Source organism: Schistocerca serialis, chromosome 3, assembly GCF_023864345.2.
Source record: "Schistocerca serialis cubense isolate TAMUIC-IGC-003099 chromosome 3, iqSchSeri2.2, whole genome shotgun sequence".
In the NCBI taxonomy this organism is placed as follows: Eukaryota; Metazoa; Arthropoda; class Insecta; order Orthoptera; family Acrididae; genus Schistocerca; species Schistocerca serialis.
In genome coordinates, this window is record NC_064640.1 from 288,336,639 (window position 1) to 288,356,897 (window position 20,259).

Consider the following 20,259-nt stretch of genomic DNA (forward strand, 5'->3'; position numbering starts at 1 on the left):
TGGAATTGCAATTATTACATTCTTCTTGAAGTTTGACAGTGTTTCACCCTTCTCATCTATTTTGAATACCAGGAGGATTGGTTTTTTTTTTTTTTTTGGTATTTTATCCCAAGATTCTCAATAATTCTGAGGGAATGTCATCTACTGTAGGTGATTTGTTCTGACTTATGTCTGCAAATGCTCAGACAAATTCTTGCAGTATCATATTTATTATCTTATCTTCATTTACTTCCTCTCCCCATTCCATAATAGTGCCTTCAAGTTTCTTTCATTTTTATAGCCCTCCTGTATATTATTTCCACATTTCACTCCATATTTGTTTGCTTAGTACTGGCTTGAGATCTAAACTCTTGATATACATATAGCTGCTTGTACTTCCTCAAAAGGTTCCTTCATCTTCCTGTATATGGCCTCTTTGGTTTCCATAGTCATGTGCACATCTACAGCACTGGATTTCTCCTCTAGCCATTTTACACTTTCAGTAAATGTCATTTTTAGATGTTGGTATTCCTTTTTGCCTGCTCTATTTGCTGCATTTTTGTATTTTCTCCTTTCATTAATTAAATTCAATGCATGTGTTATCCAAAGATTTCAGTTGGGCCTTGTCTTTTCACTAGTTGTTACTCTACTGATTTCACTAATCCATCTCTCAAGCCACCCATTCATCTTCTATTTTGTTCCTTTCCATGATTTCAGCCACATGCTCCCTTCAAAACTCCCAACAACATCCAAATAGTTCATTCTTTCCAGACCCTGCATCTTTAATGTCCTAATTCTATGCAATTTCCTCTATTTTAATCTGCATTTCATAACCAATAAATTACAAACAGAATTCATAGCTGTTCCTGAATATGTTTTGTAGCTTCAAATCTGCTTTTGGAATCCCTTTCATACCATTATATATTCTACATCAAACCTTCTGGTGTTTCTATATCTCATCCATGTTCACAACTTTCTTTCATGATTCTTAAACTGTTTTCAGTAATTAAATTGTGATCAGTACAAAATTTTACCAGGCAGCTTTCCCTTCTATTCCTTTCTCCTAATCCATATTCTACCATTTTTAGTTGTCTTTCTTTTCCTGCTATTGGATTCCAGTCTCTCATCACAGTCTAAATTTCATCTCCACTTTCATAATTTATTTTATTTCATCACACTTTTTTTTCAATCTTTTTGTTGTCTATAGTTACAGTTTTACTACTGTGATGGGTATTAGCTTTGTGTCAGTATTGACTATGAAAATGTTTTTATTATGCTGTTCATAGTAGTTCACTTGTATTTCCATTTTATTTTTCACTACTAGTCCTATTCCAACATAAACTATATTTGATTTTGTAGTACTCACCCAACCTGGAATCCTGTTTTTCCTGCCACCACAATTCACTAAATCCACTTCAATTTATTGATTTGCTTTTTTAAAACTACGAGGGTAATCCCAAAAGTAAGGTCTCCTATTTTTTTATAAGTACATACACCTATTTATTTCTACAATGGTTTACATCAGTTTACAGCTTGAACATTTAACTATTTTTCAACATAATCACCATTTCTGTTAATGCATTTTTGGAGATGCTGTGGCAGTTTTTGTATGCCCATTTCATACCAGCTCGCCACCATGCTGCTCAGAAAGTTATGGACCTCTTCTTTCACCTCGCTGCTGGAGATGAATCGCTTTCCGGCCAAATGTTCTTTTAACCTAGGCAACAGGTGATAGTCACTGGGCACCAAGTCAGGACTATAGGATGGGTGTGTGATTAAGTTCCACTGAAACTGTTGCAGAAGAGCAATGGTTTGCCAAGCAATGCGTGGGTGAGCGTTGTCATGGAGAATGTGTATGCTCTTGCTCAACGTTCCTCTTCTCTGGTTCTGAATTGCCCAATTGAGTTTTTTCAGAGTCTCACAGTACCTGTCAGCATTAATTGCGGTCCCGGTGATTCAGCTCTGATGATGAGGTGAAAGAAGAGGTTCATAACTTTCTGAACAGCATGGTGGCGAGCTGGTATGAAATGGGCATACAAAAACTGCCACAGTGTCTACAAAAATGCATCAATAGAAATGGTGATTATGTCGAAAAATAGCTCAATGTTCATGCTGTAAACTGATGCAAACCATTGTAGAAATAAACAGGTCTATGTACTTGTAGAAAAATAGGAGACCTTACTTTTGGGGTTACCCTCGTACTTAGCCTACCAACCTGATTGAGGGGTGTAACATTTCACACTCTGACCCACAGTACACAAGACTTTTTTTCTGATGACAACAACCTCCTGAGTAGTGCCCACCTGAAGATCCAAATGTTATAATATTTTTACTTCCATAATATTTTACCCAGAAGGATATTGTCATCATTAATGCATACAAAGGGCTGCATGTCACCAGGAAGTACATGGCTCTAATTTCCTTCCTTTCAACTGTTTGCACCGCGAACTTAGGAATGCCTTATTGGCTAGTGTTACAAGGCCAGATCATCCACATTGTTGCCTCTGAAACTACTGAAAAGTCTGCTGCCCTCTTCAGGAACCATATGTTAGTATGACCTCTCCAGAGATACCCCTCCGAAATGGTTGCACCTGCAGTATGACTATCTGCATTTATGAGTAGAAAGCAGATTCAGTTACAAGATTTTTAATGACAATACATATACAACATATTACCAAGTTTATTAGGGGGACGAAATTAATATCTTTTCGACTCTTGTTTCACCTTTAAAGACAGACTCTTTCTCCTTCTGGGTAGATACTTCAGTTCTAGTGGCTAAGGTCCTCCTGGTAATTGTTTTAGGAGAAGAGTAATTCCAGCCATGCTACTAAAATTTCAACATATTTCTTCATAATCTCAGACACTAATCAAAGTTTTCACATATATGATTAGTGTGTGTTGCGCTACGGTCGCAGGTTCGAATCCTGCCTCGGGCATGGATGTGTGTGATGTCCTTAGGTTAGTTAGGTTTAACTAGTTCTAAGTTCTAGGGGACTAATGACCTCAGCAGTTGAGTCCCATAGTGCTCAGAGCCATTTGAACCATTTAGTGTGTGTTGGTTTCTTGTAACCTATATGACTCATAATTATATATTTTCATTGGGCTACTGTTGTTGCTGTGGTCCTCCGTCCTGAGACTGGTTCGATGCAGCTCTCCATGCTACTCTATCCTGTGCAAGCCTCTTCATCTCCCAGTACCTACTGCAACCTACATCCTTCTGAATCTGCTTAGTGTATTCATCTCTTGGTCTCCCTCTACGACTTTTACCCCCCATGCTGCCCTACAATACTAAATTGGTGATCCCTTGATGCCTCAGAACATGTCCTACCAAGTGATCCCTTCTTCTAGTCAAGCTGTGCCACAAACTCCTCTTCTCCCAAACTCTATTCAATACCTCCTCATTAGTTATGTGATTTACCAATCTAATCTTCAGCATTTTTCTGTAGCACCACATTTCGAAAGCTTCTATTCTCTTCTTGTCCAAACTATTTATCGTCCATATTTCACTTCCATACATGGCGACACTCCATACAAATACTTTCACAAACGACTTCCTGACACTTAAATCTATACTCGATGTTAACAAATTTCTCTTCTTCAGAAACGCTTTCCTTGCTGTTGCCAGTCTACATCTTATTCCCTCTCTACTTTGACCATCATCAGTTATTTTGCTCCCCAAATAGCAAAACTCCTTTACTACTTTAAGTGTCTCATTTCCTAATCTAATTCCCTCAGTATCACCCAACTTAATTCGACTACATTCCATTATCCTCGTTTTGTTTTTGTTGATATTCATCTTACATCCTCCTTTCAACACACTGTCCATTCCGTTCAACTGCTCTTCCAAGTTCTTTGCTGTCTCTGACAGAATTACAATGTCATTGGCAAACCTCAAAGTTTTTATTTCTTCTCCATGGATTTTAATACCTACTCCGAATTTTTCTTTTGTTTACTTTACTGCTTGCTCAGACTGAATAACATCGGGGAGAGGCTACAAACCCTGTCTCACTCCTTTCCCAACCATTGCTTCCCTTTCATGTCCCTCGACTCTTATAACTGCCATCTGGTTTCTGTACAAATTGTAAATAGCGTTTCGCTCCCTGTATTTTAACCCTGCCACCTTCATAATTTGAAAGAGAGTATTCCAGTCAACATTGTCAAAAGCTTTCTCTAAGTCTACAAATGCTAGAAACATAGGTTTGCCTTTCCTAAATCTTTCTTCTAAGATAAGTCATTGGGTCAGTATTGCCTCACGTGTTCCAATATTTCTACGGAATCCAAACCGATCTTCCCCGAGGTCGGCTTCTACCAGTTTTTCCATTCATCTGTAAAGAATTTGCGTTAGTATTTTCCAGCCATGACTTATTAAACTGATAGTTCAGTAATTTTCACATCTGTCGACACCTGCTTTCTTTACTAATATGTCCAAAAGTGATATATTTCTCCACAACATCAAAAATGTTGAAGACAGAAGAAATACAGGTCAAGGCAGATACTTGTCACATATGTGTGAATGCTACAGATTGCTACATCTGACAGATACAGCAGCTAAGCCACAGAAGTGTGCACAGGGAAGGTACTAGGAGACTCACTGCAATGGGGCCATTGATATGTCACTGGGACTGAAGTAAGCTCATTGGAACAGAAAAAATATTAGAACAAATGGAGGAGTACAGAGTAAAGAAAGAAAGCTAACATTTAGTATGCAAATTCTCAAAGCTATCAAATTAGCTCTTCATAAGCACACTATGTATGTCAGTTTCTTCTTTACTTTTATTTAAAGGAATGTTTGACTACTTACGCTGGAAGATTGATATGAATGTTTCTGAGAGCTTGTTTGTCATTAGTGGATCTGGAAGCTCCCTAAAATATTGCTTTACCATGTCAGCAACATCATAAGCTTGTTGGCCTTCATAGCTGACAAGGTCTCCATGAGTCTCTGTCATGATCTTCAGTTTATGTATACGAGAGCGCACTCCAGACTTGCGGAACAACCCAACTTGGTCAAGGGCATTATTTTCAAGCCAGCGCAAGGCAATCTGGATACAGCGAGGCAGGGCCTGGCCAGATCGCTGTACAGATACGACCAGTGGAACTCCAAACACACTCTTATCTGAAATGACAAACATATGTCATTAGCAAAATACCATAACATTCACTGCCATTTACCAATCAGAACATATAAAACTTTTAAAAACAATTGATATTTCAATGATAACAACAACACGCACATGTTCACAGACAATGAGTTGCAACTACATGCCTCTTACATGACTCCACACCCAGGTATCACCTTAACCTGTTCCAGCAGACTTTATTGTTTTGCAAAATGCAAAATTATTCTTGGCAGAATGGCTCCTGATGGTTTGATGCAGATAGAACAACAGTGATTGTCTGTGGTATTTCATTTAAATTGATCACCCTGTTTCAAAGGTCATGATTAGCACCACTGCTGAAGAATTGAGTAAGGAAATAACATTTTGAAACAGAACAAAATGATATCCATTTGACTACAGTAAATTGTGGCTACTGCTGCTGACATTTTTATCGTGTTAGATATGCTCAGTGCACAGCGTCATTGTTTTTACCATGGGGCAATGTAGGAGGAGGTATAGGAAAACCAACAGTTTTTTCAGTACCACTGATACCTCAGTATATCTAGCATCAAACATCATGAGATTTGAACATTCCACTAAGTCATGAATTAGTGAGTTAGTTTCATATTCCATGTATCATTTCACACTCACATTGCAAATTAATTTGTAAATATGGCTAAATGCTGAACATTTATAAGGTTATTATTTTTTAAATATACACCCACAACCCTTTACACATTAAAATAATAGACATCATTCTATGAAACAGAAGAAGTTGTCAAAAAGAAACTTTTGCAAGTTGTTTTCAAATTTTCCTTTGTTGTTATCTGTCAAACATTTTATATCACTGGGTAAGTGATCCAAGATTTTTTGCAGCATCTTGCACCCGTTTTTGTGCCAAAGACAATCTTAACGTGGAGTAAAGAATGTCATTTTTCCGGTATTGTAATTATCTACATGACTGCACCTTTTGAACTGTAGTGGATTATTTACAATGAACTTCATGAGGGGGTAAATATACTGTTAAGCAGTAGTCAGAATACCCAGTTCCTTAAACAGATGTGTACAAGATGATAGTGGGTGAGCATCATATATTATTCTTACAGCATGCTTTTGAACAACAAAGACTTCCCCTCTTAAAGTTGAGTTACCCCAGAACATTATATCACATGGCATTATTCAGTGATAGTATGCAAAATGTGTCAACCTACTGATTTCTCTCTCCCCAAGATTTGCATTGATTCTAAGCACAATTGTGGCTGAACTAAGTTGTTTTCAGAATTCCAAAATGTGCTCTTTCTAGTTTAAATTCTCATCAAAGTAGACACCCAAGAATTTTGAAGTTTCCTCACCATGTGCTACACTTATCATTGGTGTACCCTAAATGTGCAGAACTATATATGTAATGTCTTTTTAAAATTAAGGACGAGACCATGCTCAGAAAGCCAGTCAGTAATACATTTCTTGTTTTTCTTAAGAATTGCAGAATAATCTTATTCATTGCATTCAGTTCTAATCTGGAAATATCTATATTTGATGATATTGTGGAGAAAAATTTCCTGAATTGAGAAAAATATGTTTCTTCTCATTTAATGTTGTCTTTGGGGGGGTCTGTGTTAATAATTTCCATACAGTTTACAGATAATTAATTAAGACTATAAGTAGACAGAATATAGTTTATAATCTCACAATTTTCATTGTCTGAGAGCTTAACTTGCAAACCAGTCACCTTTCATGTCTTCTTATTGTTCCCGTAGACACATTGCAGATCACTGTCAAACACAACATAGCAAGTGGTCTATAAACTATCAAATAGTTTACAACACATAAAAGTGACTGGTACACAGTATAGCGGAGCATGCTGTAAATATTGTTTGTTGGCATTTAATAGACAGACTTCCACAAGATCAAATACACCATCCAGGCTGTAGTTATAAATTTTAGCTTCCAGTCTAGTGACATATGTTTTCTACTGTTGTAAAGCAACAATATACATACAATTAAGACATAGAAATGACATTGTGACACATAATTTGGTGGCCTGAAGCCATGTTTTAGACATCAAGTGTATGTTAACTTGTAAGTTACACTCAGCCACATATGTTTTATACCGTCACAGAAAAGTAATGTGGACAATTTAGACATGTGAATAACACTGTGACACTATTTGAGCATCTATCGTGCCTTGCACAAACATGGAGTGCAAAGATTGAACAACAGCCACTGTCAAGTGCACATTAACCTCTAAGTCACACCAGTAGTGTCAATAAAGTGAGCTACATGTATTTTGTACTGTTATAGAACAATAACATAGATATATGTGCCAACTTCCATCCCCCGCCCCTTCTCTCCCGTCAAAACTCAACCTACCACTGCACACAGGCAACCAGGACGTGTGACGTCACAAGTATGCATACCATGGGCAAGAACCCAAAGTATACGGGGGGAGTGCTCTACCTAGATGATAGTGTACCTACAAACACAAGATGTTTTATGATTGGTACTTCAGTCTAGTGACCAATTTTAGAGTCATATGGAGGAGTGTACACTAGAAACTGTCATAAGCAGCTTCCAACATTTTCTACAGTTTTTGTTGTTGCTACACATAAGAATGTGCTCAAGTCCTACATATTTAACTTCGGTATAATACAGGGTGATTCAAAAAGAATACCACAACTTTAGGAATTTAAAACTCTGCAACGACAAAAGGCAGAGCTAAGCACTATCTGTCGGCAAATTAAGGGTACTATAAAGTTTCATTTAGTTGTACATTTGTTCGCTTGAGACGCTGTTGATTAGGCGTCAGCGTCAGTTGATGCTAAGATGGCGACCGCTCAACAGAAAGCTTTTTGTGTTATTGAGTACGGCAGAAGTGAATCGACGATAGTTGTTCAGCGTGCTTTTCGAACGAAGTATGGTGTTAAACATCCTGATAGGTGGTGTATTAAACGTTGGTATAAACAGTTTACAGAGAATGTGTGTTTGTGCAAAGGGAAAAGTTCTGGACGGCCGAGAACGATTGATGAAAATGTAGCACGCATCCAGCAAGCTTTTGTTCGTAGCCCAGGAAAATCGACTCGCAGAGCTAGCAGAGAGCTGCAAATTCCACAATCAACTGTATGGAGAGTCCACATTGGCACTTATCTGTCCGTAACTACCTGAACGTCAACTACCCGAGGCGATGGATCGGCCGCTAGGCAGCCCGTGACAGAGCACTTCATCACTGGCCTCCAAGAAGCCCTTATCTTACCCCCTGCGATTTTTTCTTATGGGGGTATGTTAAGGATATGGTGTTTCGGCCACCTCTCCCAGCCATCATTGATGATTTGAAACGAGAAATAACAGCAGCTATCCAAACTGTTACGCCTGATATGCTACAGAGAGTGTGGAACGAGTTAGATTATCGGGTTGATATTGATCGAGTGTCTGGAGGGGGCCATATTAAACATCTCTGAACTTGTTTTTGAGTGAAAAAAAACCTTTTTAAATACTCTTTGTAATGATGTACAACAGAAGGTTATATTATGTTTCTTTCATTAAATACACATTTTTAAAGTTGTGGTATTCTTTTTGAATCACCCTGTATATTAAAGTTATTTAGAATACATTGTTAATTATTCAGGCACAGATTTTTACGGCAGGTATAATTCTATATATTGTGTTTTTAAAACCAGTTGTAAAATGCACGGATTGTTAAGCCATACTTCATTCATCATGCGCCATCTTGTACCTTCAAATAGAAGAAGGTCTTTTACCATCGAACATGTGATCTTTGCAAACTAACTGAGTTTTGTTAATGTTTTAAGAATTTTGCCGATATTGAAAATGGAAATTTTTTTGGTAGTTTCCAGTAGCCTGATTTTCAAAATATGGCTAACTTATAACTGGTTTTTGATAATACACCTGATTATTTTGATTTCACTTACTTATTATTGGTATATACACTCCTGGAAATGGAAAAAAGAACACATTGACACCAGTGTGTCAGACCCACCATACTTGCTCCGGACACTGCGAGAGGGCTGTACAAGCAATGATCACACGCACGGCACAGCGGACACACCAGGAACCGCAGTGTTGGCCGTCGAATGGCGCTAGCTGCGCAGCATTTGTGCACCGCCGCCATCAGTGTCAGCCAGTTTGCCGTGGCATACGGAGCTCCATCGCAGTCTTTAACACTGGTAGCATGCCGCGACAGCGTGGACGTGAACCGTATGTGCAGTTGACGGACTTTGAGCGAGGGCGTATAGTGGGCATGCGGGAGGCCGGGTGGACGTACCGCCGAATTGCTCAACACGTGGGGCGTGAGGTCTCCACAGTACATCGATGTTGTCGCCAGTGGTCGGTGGAAGGTGCACGTGCCCGTCGACGTGGGACCGGACCGCAGCGACGCACGGATGCACGCCAAGACCGTAGGATCCTACGCAGTGCCGTAGGGGACCGCACCGCCACTTCCCAGCAAATTAGGGACACTGTTGCTCCTGGGGTATCGGCGAGAACCATTCGCAACCGTCTCCATGAAGCTGGGCTACGGTCCCACACACCGTTAGGCCGTTTTCCGCTCACGCCCCAACATCGTGCAGCTCGCCTCCAGTGGTGTCGCGACAGGCGTGAATGGAGGGACAAATGGAGACGTGTCGTCTTCAGCGATGAGAGTCGCTTCTGCCTTGGTGCCAATGATGGTTGTATGCGTGTTTGGCGCCGTGCAGGTGAGTGCCACAATCAGGACTGCATACGACCGAGGCACACAGGGCCAACACCCGGCATCATGGTGTGGGGAGCGATCTCCTACACTGGCCGTACACCACTGGTGATCGTCGAGGGGACACTGAATAGTGCACGGTACATCCAAACCGTCATCGAACCCATCGTTTTACCATTCCTAGACCGGCAAGGGAACTTGCTGTTCCAACAGGACAATGCACGTCCGCATGTATCCCGTGCCACCCAACGTGCTCTAGAAGGTGTAAGTCAACTACCCTGGCCAGCAAGATCTCCGGATCTGTCCCCCATTGAGCATGTTTAGGACTGGATGAAGCGTCGTCTCACGCGGTCTGCACGTCCAGCACGAACGCTGGTCCAACTGAGGCGCTAGGTGGAAATGGCATGGCAAGCCGTTCCACAGGACTACATCCAGCATCTCTACGATCGTCTCCATGGGAGAATAGCAGCCTGCATTGCTGCGAAAGGTGGATATACACTGTACTAGTGCCGACATTGTGCATGCTCTGTTGCCTGTGTCTATGTGCCTGTGGTTCTGTCAGTGTGATCATGTGATGTATCTGACCCCAGGAATGTGTCAATAAAGTTTCCCCTTCCTGGGACAATGAATTCACGGTGTTCTTATTTCAATTTCCAGGAGTGTAGTAGAGTAGTAATGTGACAGACAGATGACTGATTACAGTGTTGAGATGATTTTCTCGATTGCAATACTTTTAAATTTCAATAGAATATTTGTAGAATATAGGTACATGGCCATGTTGTACACTGGAACAAGTTTTCACATTTGGAAAAACCTTAATTTTCGAGAGCACTTTTTGTAATTTCAGAAGAAGACTGCAGCACATAAAAAGTGAATGCCACCATAAAAAGTGGAATATGAATATATATTAAACTTCTATTGCAGGAAAAATGTGAAAGTTTGAAAAGCTCTCCCCTACTACTAGCTCATATACATATTCTTATGATCCATTTTATTCCTTTTAACAAAAACTAGTCTGAGAATGGTTGTGTAACTGAAAGTGGTTTTTGCAGTGGTCTTCAGTTTGAAGTCTGGTTTGATGCAACCTGTGCAAGCTTCTTCATTTCTTGATGACTGCTGTAACTTACAATCATTTGAACCTGCAAACTGGAGCCAAGCCTCTACAATTTTTTCCACTTTGCCCACACCCCTCACCCGCTCCACAAACTTCCCTCCAGTAGCTAAAAGACTAAACAGATTATTTCTTCCTACCACAGGATTGATCTCTTCATTATTTATATGATCAAATGACTAAATATTGAGTATTATTCTGCAGGACCACATTTCAAAAGCTTCTATTCTCTTTTTGCCTGAATTGTTTCTCATAAACATTTCACCTACATATAAAGCTGCCCTCCATACAAATACTTTCGAAAAAGACTTATTGATACAAAAATTTATAAGCATATTCAGTGTTAACATATTTTCCTTCTTCATCAAAGTATTGCTTGATACTGCCAGTCTGCATTTATATCATCTTTACTTTGTCCATCATCAGTTATTCTGATGCCCAAACGACACAACTCAGCAACTACTTTTAGTGTCTCATTTCGTAATCTAATTCCCTCAGCATTGCCTGATTTAATTTGACTACATTCCATTACCCCTGTTTTACTTTTGTTGATATTTATCTCCTCACATCCTTTCAAGATACTATCCATTCAGTCTCAACATTCAAGTTCTTTGCTATCCCTGATAGAATTACAATTTCATTACCAAACTTCAAAGTTTTTATTACTTCTCCCTGAATCTCACCTTTCCAAATTTCTCTTGTTTCTCTGAAACTGTTAAATAATCACAATAAATGACGATCTGAGGTGTTTTAGAATAAGTTTTAATGCCAAATCGCTCTGTGCCTTGTACATTACGTTAAAAATGATCATGTATTCTCTTTTAAGGTAGCATCGCCGATATCTTTGCTGCAGGCTGTCGTTTGTTATGATACGTTTAGAAGTACTACAGACGCATAGCTCATCAGAGACCTCGTAACGCCCAAAATATTCGTTTCCCATGAGCTGCTACTTTTGGTTTCCATTCGGGGGACGGATGTCTATCTTACACCAGCGTGATCAAATTCTGAAGTACAGGGGTCCTACCGATATACAGGGTTATTACAAATGATTGAAGCGATTTCACAGCTCTACAATAACTTTATTATTTGAGATATTTTCACAATGCTTTGCACACACACACACAAACTCAAAAAGTTTTTTTAGGCATTCACAAATGTTCGATATGTGCCCCTTTAGTGATTCGGCAGACATCAAGCCGATAATCAAGTTCCTCCCAGACTCGGCGCAGCATGTCCCCGTCAATGAGTTCGAAAGCATCGTTGATGCGAGCTCGCAGTTCTAGCACGTTTCTTGGTAGAGGAGGTTTAAACACCGAATCTTTCACATAACCCCACAGAAAGAAATCGCATGGGGTTAAGTCGGGAGAGCTGACATGAATTGCTGATCATGATCTCCACCACGACCGATCCATCGGTTTTCCAATCTCCTGTTTAAGAAATGCCGAACATCATGATGGAAGTGCGGTGGAGCATCATCCTGTTGAAAGATGAAGTCGGCGCTGTCGGTCTTCAGTTGTGGCATGAGCCAATTTTCCAGCATGTCCAGATACATGTGTCCTGTAACGTTTTATTCGCAGAAGAAAAAGGGCCCGTGAACTTTAAACCGTGAGATTACACAAAACACGTTAACTTTGGATGAATTGCGAATTTTCTGCACGAATGCGTGAGGATTCTCTACCGCCCAGATTCGCACATTGTGTCTGTTCACTTCACCATTAAGAAAAAATGTTGCTTCATCACTGAAAACAAGTTTCGCACTGAACGCATCCTCTTCCATGAGCTGTTGCAACCGCGCCGAAAATTCAAAGCGTTTGACTTTGTCATCGGGTGTCAGGGCTTGTAGCAATTGTAAACGGTAAGGCTTCTGCTTTAGCCTTTTCCGTAAGATTTTCCAAACCGTTGGCTGTGGTACGTTTAGCTCCCTGCTTGCTTTATTCGTCGACTTCCGCGGGCTACGCGTGAAACTTGCCTGCACGCGTTCAACCGTTTCTTCGCTCACTGCAGGCCGACCCGTTGATTTCCCTTTACAGAGGCATCCAGAAGCTTTAAACTGCGCATACCATCGCCGAATGGAGTTAGCAGTTGGTGGATCTTCGTTGAACTTCGTCCTGAAGTGTCGTTGCACTGTTATGACTGACTGATGTGAGTGCATTTCAAGCACGACATATGCTTCCTCGGCTCCTGTCACCATTTTGTCTCACTGCGCTCTCGAGCGCTCTGGCGGCAGAAACTTGAAGTGCGGCTTCAGCCGAACAAAACTTTATGAGTTTTTCTACGTACCTGTAGTGTGTCGTGACCATATGTCAATGAATGGAGCTACAGTGAATTTATGAAATCGCTTCAATCATTTGTAATAGCCCTGTACATTGACGAAAAAAATCGCATCACCAAACAATAATTAATATGGAGTAATGAAATTTCGAGAATATATTTGTCTAGGTAACATATTTAAGTAATTAATATTGCAAGATTTCAGGTTAATGTAAGCACGAGGTAAGCCATTGCAAATGTGTAATGCTGGTATATTAATAACCGATGTAACTGTCAGAATGTCGAATGCAAGCATGCATTGTGCTCTATAGGAGTCGGATGTCGGTTTGTGGAATGGAGTTCCATACCGCTTGCACTTGGTCGGCCAATACAGAGATGATTAATCCTGTTTGTGGATGACGCTGGAATTGCCGTCCGATGATGTCCCATATGTGCTCGATTGGAAACAGATCTGGAAATCGATCAGGCCAAGGCACCATGTCGACACTCCGTAGAGCATGTTGGGTAGCGACAGAGTTATGTAGGCTAGCGAAAACACGCCTAGAATGTTGCACATGAATGTCAGCACAACAGGCCGAATCACCAGACTGGCGTGCAATTTTGCTTTCAAGGTGTGTAGGAAAATCACGAGAGTGCTTCTGCTGTCATATGAAATCGCATCCCAGAGCATAACTTCAGGTGTAGGTCTAGTGTGTCTAGCACACAAACAGGTTGGGTGCACGTCTTCAACTGGCCTCTTCCTAAGTGTTTTTGACAGTTCTATAACACACACGTAGCGGAAAATGTCAAAATGCACCCAAAGAAATAAAAAGAAACGTCCAAGTAAGGTATTTTATCCTTCAAACGCAGTTGGTGGGGAAGTGGCCTTTCCCGAAAGAACCCCGCAACTGTCCTACGGACACATCAGAAATTAGCTGCTCTTTTCTTGAGTAACAGTGCAAGCAGTTTGCAAGGATTTACTTCTATTCTGTTTGTGTAATTTTAGTTACTAGCGTCAGTTAGTTCAGTTTGTATACGTAATGATATACTTAGTTATTCAGAAACTTTGAGTGGCCGTGCGTTTCTAGGCGCTACAGTCTGGAACCGAGCGACCGCTACGGTCGCAGGTTCGAATCCTGCCTCGGGCATGGATGTGTGTGATGTCCTTAGGTTGGTTAGATTTAATTAGTTCTAAGTTCTAGGCGACTGATGACCTCATAAGTTAAGTCGCATAGTGCTCAGAGCCATTTGAGCCAGAAACTTTGGATAAGTGTACTACATCGCAAGAAAATGCTCATAGTACGAAGAAGTATTTGCAGACTAAAGAGCATTTGGTAGACAGTTTGTTTTAAGAAATCAACCAAAAAGAACTGTTGGCTAATAATATCAGTCCCAATTAAATGGCTGCAATTTATACAAAATTCAGCGTTACCACAATAGGACGCATCAGAAAGGAATGCAAAAATAAACTAAATGGTTTACCGGAACGCTTCGCGAGATTAGCCAAGGGATCTCAGGCGCTGCAGTCTTGGACTGTGCGGCTGGTCCCGGCGGAGGATCGAGTCCTCCTTCGGGCATGGGTGTGTGTGTGTTTGTCCTTAGGATAATTTAGGTTAAGTAGTGTGTAAGCTTAGGGACTGATGACCTTAGCAGTTAAGTCCCATAAGATTTCACACACATTTGAACATTTTTTGTTTACCGGAACAGCCAAGAAAGAGAGCAAAGTACTTTGAGAGGTAACCCAAGTTTATCGACAGCATTATAAAATCTATAATTCGACAAACGATGGAGAACTTTTACAAAGATTGAAAAATAGTACCGATATTATGCAAACTATTCACTCCTGCAAAAAAAATCTATTTTCCTCAGCGGAAAGATATTTTGTGTAAGAATTGTGTGAAAGGTAAGTAAAAGAAAGATTCTGACAGAGAGAACCGATGCAAAATGGTTCAAATGGCTCTGAGCACTATGCAACTTAACTTCTGAGGTCATCAGTCGCCTAGAACTTAGAACTAATTAAACCTAACTAACCTAAGGACATCACACACATCCATGCCCGAGGCAGGATTCGAACCTGCTACCGTAGCGGTCGCTCGGTTCCAGACTGCAGCGCCTAGAACCGCACGGCCACTCCGGCCGGCAGGACCGATGCAATTGACTGGCGATGCAAACTCTTGATACAAACATAGAAATTAAGAGAGCAACACCGGAAGTTTTTTACGTTGACGAAACTTGGAGAACAACATTACTTATAGAAAATGTGGACAGGGTGCTGGCGTTGACGACATCATGGACAATGTTCGTTGAAGCAATAGAATTATTGTGGTGAATGTTGGATCTACTGTTGAGTTTTTCCCAACACATAGTTAACGCATAAGGCGGGTCCTGAAACAGGGCCAAATAAATAATGGAAACTTTTCAAACTGGATTTCGATGGAAGTGTTACGGCCTATCAAAAAGTTTTCGTTTGACGCAGGTGCTGCAACGTATATGCGACCAAGTACTTCTCCGATGCGGTATACGAGGGTTGTCCAGAAAGTAAGTTCCGATCGGTCACGAAATGGAAACCACAGTGAAAACAAGGAAACTTTTTATTTGCAACAGTTAGGAACATCTTCTACCTACTACTCTACATAGTCGCCGCTCCAACTTCGAGTTTTGTCGTAGTGTTGTATCAACTTACCAATATCCTCGTGATAGACAGCAGCCGTCTGTGCTTTCGGCCAGTTATCTGCACTGGTCTGCAACTCTTTGTCTGTGGAAAAATTTTGTCTTCATAGCCAGCGGTTCTTGTGAGCAGAGATGAGACTCAGGGGGAGCCAATTACGGACTGTATTGTGGGTGATCAAACACGTATCATCGGAAACGCTGCAGGAGCGTCTTCATTCCCCCTGCAGTGTGTGGGCGAGAATTGGCACGAAGAAGGAACTGCTCGACAGTTGTATTATGTGGGCTGCATGACACAGGCGAAATCTCTAACCAGGCTCTCATACTTGGCGGGAGACGCCATTCCCTACGCATCTTTATGTGCTCACTGTTCACTCAAAACTGAAAAGAGCCACGCGACACGATCGACGGGCATACTAGAGACACTGCCCAACACATCTGTGCAAAGCTTTACCAGATTTTTCCAGTGGTTTCCATTTCGCGACCGATCGGAACTTACTTTCTGGGCAACCCTCGTGTAAGCGCCGACATGTAGGCAAAAGGTTAGCGTGGCCTTCGAACGGAACATTTCTGATCGTCGCTTATACACCTGAATCTGCCACCCAACCGTGTTATTGTTATGGACAATGTTTCATACAACAACAAGGAGCACGACAAAGCTCCAACTAGATGCTAGAATAACATGGAAATGACTGAGTGGTTGTTGTAAAAAAACATGTATTTTGACTTGTAAATGAGTAAAACAACAATATCTGAGTTAATTGTACAAATAAGCCGAAAGACGCAGTATCTAAAATTAATCAAATATTTGAAGCCCATGGACGAACTGTACTGCGACTTTTGTCATACAACTGCAACATAAATTTAATTGAACTGGCGTGGGCAGAGCTCAAAAATTTCGTCATAGGAAGAAATATTACTGAAGATGTTTGAATGAAGAAGTTACTGCGGTTGATAAAAAAAGGTACGTTATTTTGGCATTAATTTAGGAGCACCAACCTTCTGCTCTTTATTCCACTTATAAAATTTTGCAAAAAAATGGTTCCCTACATACTGCTGCTTCACACTCTGGACCTTTATCCTTTAGAACTAACAAGGATTCAAATTGCTCTAAGCACTATGGGACTTAACATCTGCGGCCATCAGTCCCCTAAACTTAGAACTACTTAAACCTAACTAAGCTAAGGACATCACACACATCCATGCCCGAAGCAGGATTCAAACCTGCGACCGTAGCAGCCGCGTGGTTCCGAACTGAAGTGCCTAGAACAGCTCGACAAGAGCGGCCGGCAAACTGACACGGAATCTCGCAAAAAATATGCTCTGTAGTCGTAATACGTTCAGCATCTCACTCTCTAGATCGAAAAAATAACGGTTGATGCTTTTGCTGCTGGTAAGTGAACGTCGCGTGTCACCTTGCCTGGTACAAGCTGTTCGATGTGGCGCTATTTCGGTAACTTGCTCGTCGCTTTCACTGGTGTTATATTCAATTCGCTTTTCAGTTGGCCTCACAAGGCAGAGTGGACTTCCTCCTAGACCTTATCATCAGAAAAAAAACTTGAAAGTGGTCGCTGGAAATCGAACCTGGGGCTTCAGTATCACTAACCATAAACGCAAATCATTAAACCGTATGGTGAACCACCTTGTATAGTTGCAATAGTAGCCTTCACTGTTGTGACATTAGGAGACTTAAAAAGCAGTGCATCACGCCAAAAACAGTACGTGATGAGTACTGGAGGAGAGATGCTATGGCGGACGAGAAAACTGAAAATATAATAAAATCAGTCAACATAGATTCGAAACAAGATTCGGCATTGTCATAAACGAGTGAAACAGCTGACCACGAATTAATAGTCACACTTGTGGCAAGTAGTGACAGCACTGGGATGGGAATTTACACGAATACTGCTAGTGAAGCCTGGTGAGCCGCTAATGTGAGAAATATTGTACGATCTATTTCTGTTCTTGTTTTAAATGGGCACTTCATACAGTGAAGTGTCATATCGGTTCAGTTGTCAGAGTAATGGCGGGTCCGCTCTAGCTACTTCCCTGCTCCTCGGTCATTAACACGACTATGTCGCCACCGTGTCCAAGTTACCAGTTTGGTTTGCCGAGTAATAATGTAGCGGATAGAACTGTCAACGACAGAAACTAAAAAAGTATCGTTGACACAATGCCCTTGGTTGTAAGTAGTGGAACGTGAAAACATTTGGAGATTCGTAAGACCCCGATAGACTCAGATTGATGGGCCTTTCAGAAGCCTATAAGAGCTATAATCGTGGGAAGCAACGCCCCTGAACCTCTGCAACTCGGATCTGACCGTCATTTCAACGCACAGCCACATTCTACAAGTCGGTTATACTAGCGCAACTTTCCGTGCGCATTAGGTGCGTGAGGCCTTTGCACGAAGAGGAAAAGGGCACATACACCGGTGCAGTGACACATGCCTCCCGCAGGAGCAGTAGTCTCCCCATCCCAGATTGCACACTCGTGTCCGCGGTTCTCTCCGTTTGGTGCTTTTGTTTTACAACACCCCACTGTTAAAACTTCCAATTTTTCGCACGCATTCTGATTTGCCCTTGCATTAGCACCTTGGTAGAATGGTCTAACAAAAAACGGAATCTGAACAGTATTGTTGTTAGCAATATTAGCCTATTCCCAAGAGTTAGCAGCTTTCACTCAGTTAATACTAGGCAGAAATCCAATCTGCATGTGGAATGCACTTCCTTGACTCTTGTGCAGAAAGGAGTGCCGTATTATGCTGCATCCATTTTCAATAAGCTACCACAAGAACTCAAAAATCTTAGCAGTAGCCCAAACTCTTTTAAGTCTAAACTGAAGAGTTTCCTCATGGCTCACTCCTTCTGTTCTGTCGAGGAGCTCCTGGAAGAGCTAAAAAATTAAGCAAATTCCAGTGTTTCATTGTTGATTTTCTTTATTTAAACTTACGACTTGTCACCTGAATATGTTTTTTTATATTTCATTTTATCTGTTTCTAATATCGTGTTATAATTTCATGTATTGACTCGTTCCATGACCATGGAGACTTCTCCTTAATTTGGTCCCACGGAACAATAAATAAATAAAAATAAATTATCGTGAATTTATTTTTTTCTGGCTGGTTAATTTCGTGGATTATACAAAGATGAAACAAATAACTGTCAGCAGTTCCTCACAAATAAGAACAACCAGGAAACAACAAAAGTAAACTTGAAGAAAATAAAAACCCTTAGTTTTGACCTAAGATGAATACACGTTGAATAACAGGAATGAGTCTGGGGCTCTCGATGTGGCGAAGCAGTATTGGTTCCTTCACGAGCCTCATTGATTCATAAACACATTGCGCGAAAAAAGTATCACTTCCATTGCAACGCGTTAAGTTTGAAATTTGGCTCAAAGGTGCCTACAAACTTCCTCTGTAATGGTGCAAATGATTGGCGCCCTGTGAAGTCAACCATCGAGCACGGCGATGTTTCAAACAGTGAGGAGTCGACACATGCGAAAAAAAGGCAACTGTTCAGAAGTTCACGTGACGTATAAAGTGGGAGAATGAAGTCACATTCGCGACCGGGTTCCCGGGTTCGATTCCCGGCGGGGTCAGGGATTTTCTCTGCCTCGTGATGACTGGGTGTTGTGTGCTGTCCTTAGGTTAGTTAGGTTTAAGTAGTTCTAAGTTCTAGGGGACTGATGACCATAGATGTTAAGTCCCATAGTACTCAGAGCCATTTGAACCATTTGAAGTCACACTGACAGCAAATTTCTCTACAATTCTACATGCGTGGCGTTCTACCCAATGCCATGATTCGGCATCTTCGGTGCCACCCATGCACCTTTGTTGAGCACGTTAAAAATATATCTGTTAGAGACTTCAACAACCATTCATCTGCGTGGAGCCTCACGGCTGCTCAAGCAGGGCAGGCAACCCTCCCTACGGGTTGACGAACGACTGAGAAAGCATAAACATCCTTTGCTCCTTCGGATCACGATCAAATTTCGTTCGGTGGTTCAAAATAGTTCAAATGGCTGTGAGCACTATACATCTGAGGTCATCAGTCCCCTAGAACTCAGAACTACTTAAACCTAACTAATCTAAGGACATCACACACATCCATGCCCGAAGCAGGATTCGAACCTGCTACCATAGCAGTCGCGCGGCTCCGGACTGAAGCGCCTAGAACCGCTCTGCCACAACGGCCGCCTCGTTCAGTTGTTTTGAACGGTTGCTAGTGGTTCTACCGTCTATACTTGAGCACAAATGTATGATTATATGACAGCGGAACAAACACTGGTAGCAGTTACTTCTGTAAAATATCTGGGAGAATGCGTACGGAACTATTTGAAGTGGAATGGTCATATAAAATTAATTGTTGGTAAGGCGGGTGCCAGGTTGAGATTCATTGGGAGAGTCCTTAGAAAATGTAGTCCATTAACTAAGGAGGTGGCTTACAAAACAC

The 20,259-nt window shown here is 41.2% G+C and overlaps 1 protein-coding gene across 1 annotated transcript in view; it reads right to left on the reverse strand.

Moving 5' to 3' along the window:
- The window catches only part of LOC126470792 (stAR-related lipid transfer protein 13), a 254,057-nt gene that overhangs the window by 33,207 nt on the left and 200,591 nt on the right, over positions 1-20,259 (reverse strand). The window contains exon 10 of the mRNA XM_050098802.1: positions 4,781-5,092. Coding sequence (XP_049954759.1) covers positions 4,781-5,092 — 312 coding nt within the window. The remainder of the gene's footprint in view (positions 1-4,780; positions 5,093-20,259) is intronic.